This window comes from Naegleria gruberi (genome assembly GCF_000004985.1).
Source record: "Naegleria gruberi genomic scaffold NAEGRscaffold_12, whole genome shotgun sequence".
NCBI classification, from domain to species: domain Eukaryota; phylum Heterolobosea; class Eutetramitea; order Acrasida; family Naegleriidae; genus Naegleria; species Naegleria gruberi.
The window spans coordinates 291,787-303,483 of record NW_003163315.1 but is presented as its reverse complement, the minus strand read 5'-3'; the positions used below and the strand labels follow the sequence as shown (position 1 = coordinate 303,483).

Genomic DNA, 11,697 nt, shown 5'->3' with positions numbered 1-11,697 from the left:
TCTAAATTAGATCTAATATCATCAGTATATTATCATAGGCTTTACTTAGAGATTTTGTAAAATGTTTGTTAGTATTATTAATATATAATACAGTTTCATCTGAATCTTCATCATTCTTCTTCTTTTTATTTGATTTCTTTTTTTGTGTCAATTCATTTACCATTACTTGTTTATTCTCTTCTGTTATTAAATTATTATTATTAATAGTTGATCCATATGATAATAAATTATTATCTAATGTTGATTCATTAATATTTGTATTTGTATTTGTAATATTATTATTAGTATTTGTAATATTTTGTTTAATTCTCTTTTTATGTTGTTTATATAATGCATTTGAATTTAAAGATTCCCATCCTTGTGGTTGTTCTTTTTGTGAACGTTTTCTCTTCTTCTCAAATTCTAGAGATTCATTCAATGTTACATTTATATGTGTCATCATTTCATTTTCAATTATATTTTTATGTTTATAATAAACTTTCTTTTTATAATCTAATTCTTCTTCTTCTTCTTTTAATTGTTCTATATTATCTTGTTTAGCTTGATTCATTCTTAATTGTAAATTAAATAATCTTTGTGAATATTTTGATAATTTATTATTATTATTATTATTAGAAGAATTAGAATTATTATTATTATTAGATGATGATGTTATTGTTGTATTTTCATCTTCATGATCACTACTATCAGATAATGATGATGAAGAAGAAGAAGAAGCATCGGAGTGATGTTGTTGTTCTTCTTCTTGTTGATCAGATGATGAAGGTGTTGTTGTTGTAGTTGATATTTTATCGTTGGTCATTTTTTTTTAATTGAACTTGAAGAATTTTAAACAACAACAATTTATTCATTAATATTATTATTATTATATTTTTAATTACAATAATAATAATAATAATAATATTTAATTAAAATTAAAATAACAATCATTAAATAATAAATTAAAATTCAATTTAAAATGTTGATTAATTATTCTATTATCATATTTATATAAAATTGCTTGTTTTCTTGCTAATGAATTAAATAATTGTAATTGATTTTTAATTAATAAATATCCTTCACAATTACATGGATCATTTATATTATATTCAATTAAAAATTTTTGAATTTCTAATAATAATATTTTAATTATATTTAAATTATTTATATTATTATTTATATTATTTAAATTATTAGTTAAAATAAATTGATTCCAATTATTTGATTGTAATAATGGTAAATCCATAGTACCACTTGGATATATATTTGGATGACATATTCCACATTTACAAATACATTTAGGTGGTTTTAATGGATATTCATTTGATGTTATTATTATTAAAATAGGATATGATCCACCTTCTAATATACTATTAATAGGTCCTTCTATTTTACATTTAATTTCTATTTTATCATTATCACCACTATTATTACCTTGTTGAATATTATTATTATTATTATTAGATGATGGTAATAATTCAATTTTAAATCCCTTTTTTAATTTTAAAATTATAATTTAAATATAGAATACAATTAATAAAAATACTAACATTTCCTAGAATACATTGTTGAGTACAATCTAAAAGATCATTAATATTTTGTTTAATAATTTCTCTTAATGTCATTTTTTTTTAATTGATAAATGACATTTAATGTCCAATCTCATAACATCAGCAATGAGATTTCACATGGTCGTTGAATCAAACGAATTCAACGTGGCATCAAGTGGCATGAGACAGTTATTTGTTAATAGAGAGACTAATGATTGGGCTGATCTTTGTGTTGGAAGCTTAAATTTGTTGCCTTTTCCCTCTGTTCATCCATTTCCTTAGTTTATGCATGGAAAATCTCAATTTTTTTGTGAACATACCAAGTCGTTAGAGTACGCATTACGAACTCGGGGCAATATCAAGTTGTAACACAATTTATTTCGTAAGAGTGTAGTGAATTGTACACACGCATTGACTGCAGATAGTGGATGTTATACACATAGGTAATATCTGTTATCAGTACTTAACATATCTTACGTATTCTAATCTTGTGGTGTCTTCATCAAATAATATAGGTTGAAGATGCTTGTGTAAGTAAAGTGTATTGGTAACACAGAATATACAATAAGTTTTTGAAGTGCAGTGTTATGTTAACGCCATTATTTTGAATGACTAAATACATTCGTTTAGTTACTGGTTACTGATATTATATTACTCGATTGATTTCGGTCGTCTTATGACTATTGTTGCTGTTATGGAGTTTATTATCAATATTGTACTCTATTATATATTCTATGTTTAGAATTAGTTAGTTGTTTTAGAAATATACACAAGTACACTGTATTCAATAGTCTAGTTAATTTATTGAACATAATTAGTCAATAGCACTTACGTTTATAATTTATATTGCAACCCAACTTAGAAATGTAATAGGTAGTAGTACATAACTTTTGTAACAAATATTTCAATTCCTCTCTTTTGTCTATTTTATGATGTACATCTTAGTGATATAGGAAATATAATAAGCTCAGAAACAAGAATATATTTGGATTAATAAAAAATTAAAAAAGAATTAATTTTTATCAATAATTTTAACAAAATCCCAATAAATCTTATCATTAACATGATTATAATATTATTATTAAAATTATTATAAAATTATTTTAAAATTATTATAAAATTATTAAAATTATTAAATAAAAACATACATTTTAGAATCAATAACATCTGAATGAAATTTAGCTAATCTTATAATTAACATTATACCTGATAATTGATCTTCCCATCCTTCTGATTGAATAAATTCAATACAATTCTATTTAAATTATTTAAATACATGATCATTAAATTAAATATTAAATAAATATTAAATATTAAATTAACATACCAATATTTCATTTTCAGGATCATTTAAACATTTATCTAATATTTCATCTTCATTATTTTGACCAATACTTGAATTTAAATTATTATTATTATTAACATTTACAAATAAATTATTATTTCCATTTATAGGAGTAATTAAATTTCTTTTTAAATTATTTTTAGATTGTGGTGGTTGATTTTTATTACCTAATGAAACTATTATAGAATCTTCACCTTCTTTTAAAATATATTTCTTATTTAATTTATTATTTAAATTATTTAAATTATTATTAGAATTTGAATTATTAACATTAATATTACTATTTATAGAAGTATCATTATATCTATTTAAAACTCTTCTTCTACTAGATTTTAAACTTCTACTTGAATATGTACTTTTAAAACTACTATTTAAACTTGATGAAAATTCATCTCCACTTCCTCCTCCTTCTCCTTCATAATTAAATGAAATTTCATTAATTAATTCTTCATTTATATTATTTATATTATTACTACTATTATTAGAATTATTTAAAATATTTAAATTATTTTCATCTTCTATATTTGAATTTGATTTTGATTTTTTCATATTATTATTTTTAGGAGGTATTACAGAAATAGGTTTCTTTTTTTTTAAAAATGGTTTTTTAGGTTTAGGTGGTGGAGGTGTATAATCATCTTCTTCTTCTATTATAGATTGTTTTGATTCTTCTTCTTCTTCAATAATAGGTTGTTCCTCTTCATTATTTTCTTCTTCATATTGTTGTTGTTGAATTTTTCTATTATTATTTAATTGATTTTTAAATGATTTCTTTCCATTATTAATCACTCGTTTGTTATTGAAATTATTTGAATTATTATTTGAATTATATGAAATATTATCATCTTGTTGATATTCATCTTCTCTTTCTTCTGGTTCTTCTTCATATTGTTCATCTTCTGTTGATTCATATTGTTGTGATTGTTCCAATTCATATTGTTGTTGTTGTTCTAATTCATCTTGTTCAATATTACGATGAAAATGTTTTGGATGATAATTTGAAATATATTCTGGTTCTTCTTCTTCATATTCTTCCTCTTCTAAATATTCATTATCATCATCTATTATATTATTTACATCATCTTCATCTTGATCATCATCATGATAACTTTGTGTTTCATATTCATTTGTAAATTCTTGTTCTTGTTCATATTTTCTTCTTGATACAATTTTACCATCACTACATATACTTGTATTTATATTACGTTGATATTTAATATTTGAAGATGAAGATGATGAAGATGATGAATTATTAACATATTTCCTAGGTGCACTTTGTATTCTAATAACTCTTTTAATAGTTGGTAATTCCCATGGTATTTTCTGTGATTTTCTTTCAATACTTGATTTAATACGTTTGGGTTTTAAATTGTGTTGATTTAAAATAGGTGAATAAGGTGGCATTCCACTATATCCTCCTAATCCACCATATGATACTGTTCCAGAACTATTAGGTGGTTGTAATGATGTTGTTGAATTATTTATTGGTGGATGAAGATATTGTTGTGAATGTATTATTGATGAAGGAGGTTGATGTTGGTGGGATGGTGTTGTTGATGATGAATTTGAAGTTTGAGGTGGTGATAAAAAAGTGACATGATGAGGGCTAACATTTGTATTATGATGTGGATGATGATATTTAGGTGAAACTTGTTGTTGTTGTTGAGTAAGAGGTGAAGATAATATTTGTTGTATATCTAATTTCCTCATATTATTATTAAAATTACTACTAAGATTTGTATGAAATTGTTGAGAATGATGTATTGTTGAATAGATATTATTATTATTTATTAAAATAATAATAAGATAGAGAGATGTGTTTTTGATTGTTTTTTTAAAGGCTATTCAATGATGAATTGTAGTTATTTACCGCCAATTTTTAAAATAGGTTTGTTAATTTCCTTATTAATCTTCATCAAAATTCTTCTCTTTCAAATATATATGGTATAAAAAAATTTATTGTTTCCATCTATTTCCACAACTTAGACAAGTAATAAAAGCAGTCATAGGTTCATCAGCAGATCTAGTTTGCATTTCATAAAAAGTGCATTGAGTTTTCTTACATTTACCACATCTAAACATTGAAGATTCAACAGCAGCAGGTTTAGCAACCATACTATTATGTAATTTACGTTCTTGTAATAGAGCATTTTCTTTTTGTTTCTCTTTTGAAGCCATATCTTGTACTTTCATAATTGGTAATTGTTCAATTGGAATAATTGAATGATAAACATTTGATCTAAAATCATCATTATTAGATGCATTTAAATTTCTACTCAATGTTCTACAATGATCATCATATGATGAAGATGTTGCTGTTATTAATGTTTTAAAATAATTATAAACTTGTGTTTCAATTTCAACACATAGTTCAATAATTAAATCTTCAGTAGAATTTGGTACTTTTGATAATCCTTCTCCTATTTTTTGTCTCCATCTATTACGATTACTTTCAGTACATTGTGGTATTTTACTTGTATCAAATAATGTACTACTAGATAGTGAATTGGATGAACTTGATGCAGAGAGTGGTGTTGTTGGTGATTTTAATGATGGTGATGATGATGATGATGATACTGCTTGATTATTATGGTTGGATAATTGTGATGTTTTAATTGGTTTAATAGCAAGTGGTTGTTTAGTTGTTGTAGTTGTACTACTATTACTACTAGTAGTGGTGGTGGTATTGGTATTGGTGTTGGATGATTTTGTTGCACTTGTTGTACTAGTACTACCAGTAGTTGTATTAATAACCTTTTTAATTTTAGGTTTATCATCTGTGGTTGATGATTTTTTAGGAGTATTATTAAGAGCCTTTTCATTCTTAGTTGTAGTAGTTGCTGTAGTAGTAGTAGTAGCAGCATTTGTTGAAGTAGTACCACTATTAGTTGTAGTAGTATTAGTACTATTAGATGCAGTATTAGAAGAAGAAGAAGAAGAAGAAACTAATAAAGTCCAAGTCTTGACTAAATCTTTTGCCATTTTAGAAATATGTTCATCTGAATGTTTTCTTAATTGAGCAACAACTTGACCAATTTTACAAGTTTTTAATTGATCAACTGTAATTTGATTACATTTATCATTAATAAAATTTAAATAATGTTTAATATCATTATTATTATTAGTTTCAATAGATTTAGATAATTCTTCTTTAATAGAATTTAATTCTTCATCTGTTAATATAACTAAATCTTTCATTTTCTTATTTTCATTTGATAATTCATTTTCATTCTTTCTTTTTTTAGAATTATCATTAGATGATAAATTATTATTATTATTATTATTAGGTAATTCAAATCCACATAATTGTTTAGCTTGATGAATTGCTTTTTTTAAATTTGGATTATTTTTAATAACAGTAACATTATTATCTAATAAATATGGATCATTTTTAAATAATTTAATCATATCCTTATTTGAATCAATCCAATAATATTCTTCTGATGGTGGTGAATTAAAAAATTTAACTAATTTTAAATGTGATTGTTTTTCTTTTAATACTGTATTAGGTATTTTTGTATCATTACAATCTACAATCTATTATTTTAATATATGATGATAATATTTATATGATGATGATATTTATATTATTATTATTATATGATGATAATATTATTATTATTATTATTATTATTATTATATGATGATGATGATTAAATGATTAAATAATAAAAAACAAAAACATACTTTTGCAGGCCACCATGGAAATGTTTCTAATTTTAACCAAATAACATCACCAATAGATAATTCAATATTTTCAATATCATCATTATGTATATTCATGGAATTATCACCACCATCATCTGGAATACTACTACTACATAAGATGGTGGAAGATTGGTCATTTTTTTTTAAATTCTCTAACATTTTTATTCATAAAAATTTTGAAATTTTATTTCTTTTCTTTCCATCATCATCCCTCTCTGGAATGAGAATCTTTCCACACTAATATTATTATTATTTGATTTTATTAAAATTGATATTTATTTGATATTTTTAATGTTGAACAATGGCATTTGAACAAGATTACAATTTCATTATTTATGAGGATAACAAGTAATCAACAATCTATGAATAGATATACAAGTTCACTGCTTCTTCCATCATTAAAAAAAATTAAATCTCTTCTCAACCTGAGGAAGCCTTCTTGTCGATTATTGATCAACAACAAGCCTTTGAGCAATTTTAATCATTCACAACTTCAACAACAACAACAACAATATCATCATTCACAAATGTCAGCAACAACAACAACAACATCATTTAGATTTAATAAAAATCATTGGAAAGATTTTAATGAACAAGATTTAAAAGTGATTGAAAAGGAAAGAAATGATCGTGGAGTTATTCAACAAGATACAACAAAACATCAATATGGTAAAATATGTGCAGCCTGTATTAAACCAAATGCAGTTCATGTTGATTTTTGTACAGGATGTTCATTTCCACTTGTTCCACAAGATATTCAACAATTACCTGATAATGTTTTTCTTGATATTTTAACAGGAAAGAATACTAGTACTCCAATTTTATTTAGAGATGATAATATTTGTTTATTTAATGATAAATTTGGTGTATCAGTTCATGATGATCACATTGATGTCATTCCAACTGCTGTTTATGAAGATGTTACTTGTTTAAATGCTTCTCATATTTCACTTTTAGAAGATTTATTTAATGCTGGTGTTCAAGAATTTAAAAAGAGAGATTTATCTAGATTTGGTGAAAATTTCAATGTTGAACAGAATGTTGTTGCTGGTTATAACTTTCCAGTTAGTGTTAAACATTTACATTTACATATGGTTTTACCTCCATGTAAGTAATTTATTTGATGTATATTCTAATAATTCTAATGTTCTAATAATTTTTATTCTAATTTTTAAATAATTTTCTTATATTCTAATTTTAATAATTTTTAAAAAATAGTCAAACATCACAAAGTATTCCAATATCCAAGATGGCATTCACATGAAAAGGTAATTTCAGACTTGAAGAAATATGGTAAAGTTAAAACTTATGATGAAGAACCAAATGATGTTGAAGGAGCTCAAGAATATGCTAAATATATTAATTTACATAATAGTGTTAGTGATGTTAAATATGATCCAAATTGGAAATCTCAATAAATTTATTCAATTTCAACATTCATTAACTTTTGACTCAAATCTTCCTTCTTATAAACAATACGATAACTTCCTTCCATAATACCAGCAGCTAAACCACCTTGAGCATTAATTGGTGCCTTAAATTGATGTACATCAGGACTCTTAAGTACAGCATTTTGTAATGGAAGTACAACAGTACCAATAAGATTGTCAATACCAGTCTTGATATCAGGTTTTCCTTGTCTAATAGTCAAGGCAATATGTTGTAATCTTAAAAATACCATATCAGAAGTTGCAGGAGTTAAAGTTGGTATTAAAGAACCACTCCATTCTGGTTTTCTTGTATTTGGAATTGGTGAAGTGATTGGATATTCACCCTTTTCATTACTATCTAACCATGGAGCATAGAAAGTAACAGATGGATTCTTTAAATCTTCTCTAACAGCTAATTTACAAATAATTGAATCAAAAATAATTTGACATGTGAATTGAGAATCACTTGTAAATACAGAAACAAAAGGTCTATGAGTTGGAATTTTGAAAATACATTGTACAGGTAAGTGATCAGATGGATGTTTACATTCTGGATATTTAGCAGTATATTTTTCAGCAACAATTTGTGAAGCAGGGAATGTTTTAAATAAAATTCTATCAGTATAAGATGGTGTTCTCTTCTTTTTAGTATCAAATTCTAATGTACCTGCCTTATATTTATATGTTGGTGGAAATTTAATAGCACTTTCTTTAAATCCATAAAAAGCAACACCTTGTTTTTGTTGCATACGAAGTTGATCAAATTTCAATAATTCATCATATTGCTTATTCTTTGCTAATCCAACAGCTTGATCATATGGTAATTGTACTCTATAATTTGTATCACCCATAAAGAATATATAATCAAATTGACCACCAATATCCATAGTTGGATTACCAATTGCCATTGCATCAATAATTTCTCTTGCATTTTGATTTCTCAAATTTAAAGAATCATTATCTTCATGATTTTCACCATGATTAGCTGCTAAATGAGCAGAAATGAATAACATTGGTGTATTATTAAAACATAGAGAAATACCAACACCACCCTTATTAGCTGCTAATTTACCTAAACCAGTTGCTTTTTGTACACCTTGAATATTTGATATTTTTAAAAAATGTGATTTCTTTGATAATACAACTAATTGAATTTCCCACATTGTCATACATGTTAATACAATATACTTATCACCTAAACAATTTTCAACATAGGCTTTGAATTTGTTAACATCTTTAGGAAAACCTGTTTCTTGTGTAGCAATGGCATATAAATCATATTTACCAGGTATTAATAAATCTTGTAATTCTTTAGGATCTTTTGGAGCCTTTTTACCACCCATATTCCATGTCATTGTAAATACTTTAATACTTTCAAATGGTTTAGCATAGGCATTAACTTTACATTGTCCTTTATATTCTGTTGGTTTACCATTTTCTTTAGCAATAAATGTACCCTTAATATCTGTTATACATTTTGTTTGACCTTCTCCACAAACTGATGGACACCAAACAAATAAATTCTTTCTCATACATGATGAACATTCAAAAAATCTTTCTCTATGATAATTTGATTCAAATACTAATTCATGTGGATTCTTATCACCAAAGAATCTCAACGTTGATCTTCTTGAATCTGTAAAATGTCTTTCAAGTGAATATAAATCTTTAGCATGATAAGTACTCTTCAATTTACCACCCTTCTTATCAAATACACGGAATATTGATGCAAAAAAGTCAATTTCCCAAATTCTTTTATCTGTTGATGATCCTTGAGTATTAGAAACATTAAATCTTGGTTTAAGCCATGATGGATTTGATAATTTGGCTGCATCAAATGCATTTTCCTTAATAACACGTTCTTCTTCTTCAAAAACATCTTCTTCAACAATAACTGGTTTCTTTGGTGCATCAACTACAGGTGGTTCTGGTTTCTTTTCTTCAACAACTACAGGTGGTTCTGGCTTCTTTTCTTCAATAACTTTAACTGGTTCTAGCTTCTTTTCTTCAATAACTATTGGAGGTGGAAGTTCAGGTTTCTTTTCTTCAACAACAACAACTGGTGGTTCTTCAGGAACAATAGGTGATTCTTCCTCAATTGGAGGTTCTTCTTCTGGAGGAATAACTGGTTCTCCTTCCACTGGAGGGATTGCAGGTTCTTCTTCCTCTTCTACAGGTGGAATTGCAGGTTCTTCCTCTTCAACTTCAACAAGTGAAATGGCAGGTTCTTCTTCCTCAACAACTGGTGGTTCAATAGGTTCTCCTTCATCAATTGGAGGTTCTTCTTCTGGTGGCATAGATGGTTCCTCTTCCTCTTCAACTGGTGGAATGGCAGGTTCTTCTTCCTCAACATCAGGAATGGCAGGTTCTTCCTCAACAGGTGGCATAGCTGGCTCTTCTTCCTCTTCGACTGGAGGGATTGCAGCTTCCTCGGCCATTCTCTTCAAATCACTAATCTTTTTAGCTTGAACAGCAAGTGATTTAGCAAGGGATTGATGATACTTTTCAGCATTTGCATCTTCTGATCTCAATGAAACTTTACATTGAATTTGATCATCTCCAACTAATTCCAAACCAACTTTAACAAAAGCTTCTTCACCTGAATTTAAATGGAAAGCATAATTAAGAGAATTCAAATTATTTTCAACAACTGCTTGTTGATTTAAAGCCTTCTCAGAAAGGAATGCATCATTACAACATTGAACAATCTCATTAATATCAATACTTTGAACAATAATTGGATCGTGTTCATCAAAATGATGTGCTTCCAAGCTGTTCCATTCAGAATGGAAAAAGTCAACAGTTGGATAACAATCTTCCATTGTATCTGATTCACCAATAAAAGTATCAAATAATTCTTCACCTTCACCTCCATCAATTTCAATTTCAGATGAAATAGATCCTTCACCACATTTATAAACCTTATAAATTAAACCTTCTTCACCTGGATTAATTGAAATGGCTTCAGATGAAAATGTTTCAACAAATCCTTCACCTGTTGCTTTCATTTTAACTTCTAATAATGGTTCATCACCAATATTCTTAATAAGATACTTTAAAAGTGATTTACCTTTAGGATAAATTGCCTTGGTAACACCAACTTGTACTTTAGAATCAATTGGTTTAGAAATGATCAACTTCTTTTGAGTAATTTTAATTGGTTTACCAACTTTGAATTCAATAGATTTATCTTGTGGTTCTGGTGGTTCAACACAATTAATTGTCTTTTTAAAATCTTCAAATGTTGATCTCATAAATGATTCAGTAAATTCTTCTTCAACAGATTTAGCTTGAAGTTTAAGTTGAAGTAATCCACCTTCATAAACATTACATTTCAATAAAACGTAAACTGAATCTCCGGATGGAAAATCCATTGATGATCCAAAGTAACTTGTTCCTTCATCAGCTCCTTCTTTAACATGAACAAGTGGTAAAACGTCATTAAATGCACAATAGGCTTTTACAAGATCAATTGGTTGTGGGAAATCTTCAGTTTTACAATAAGCATTCCCTAAAACCTTGTCACCAAAACTATCAATTGCCCATAAAGCTTTGAATTCATCAAAATCAGAATGTTCAATATCATTAATAATAAATTCACCAAATTTGAAATCAATATCACCAAATGATGCTTCATTTGATTGTTCTTCTCCAACAATTTCATCATTAGATGGATCAAAAGTAA

The 11,697-nt window shown here is 26.3% G+C and overlaps 4 protein-coding genes across 4 annotated transcripts in view; 1 reads left to right on the top strand and 3 right to left on the bottom strand.

Annotated features, from left to right (window-relative positions):
• NAEGRDRAFT_47416 (uncharacterized protein) overlaps positions 1-802 on the bottom strand; it is a gene marked incomplete at both ends in the record, with an annotated part of 5,764 nt that extends 4,962 nt beyond the window's left edge. The window contains one exon of the mRNA XM_002679667.1: positions 46-802. Within this exon, the coding sequence (XP_002679713.1) occupies positions 46-802 (757 nt within the window). The remainder of the gene's footprint in view (positions 1-45) is intronic.
• Positions 803-4,830: 4,028 nt separating this feature from the next.
• Positions 4,831-5,181, bottom strand: NAEGRDRAFT_31910 (uncharacterized protein; the record flags this gene model as incomplete). Its single annotated transcript, XM_002679666.1, has 1 exon — positions 4,831-5,181. A coding segment is annotated over one exon (351 nt), but the record flags the coding sequence as incomplete, so codon positions are not given.
• A 1,928-nt stretch (positions 5,182-7,109) lies between these two features.
• Positions 7,110-7,697, top strand: NAEGRDRAFT_64998 (uncharacterized protein; the record flags this gene model as incomplete). The annotated part of the gene is made up of 1 exon (XM_002679799.1): positions 7,110-7,697. The coding sequence occupies one exon, from the start codon at positions 7,110-7,112 to the stop codon at positions 7,695-7,697; it is 588 nt and encodes a 195-aa protein (XP_002679845.1).
• A 920-nt stretch (positions 7,698-8,617) lies between these two features.
• Positions 8,618-9,355, bottom strand: NAEGRDRAFT_31833 (uncharacterized protein; the record flags this gene model as incomplete). Its single annotated transcript, XM_002679665.1, has 1 exon — positions 8,618-9,355. A coding segment is annotated over one exon (738 nt), but the record flags the coding sequence as incomplete, so codon positions are not given.
• Between the last annotated feature and the right edge of the window lie 2,342 nt (positions 9,356-11,697).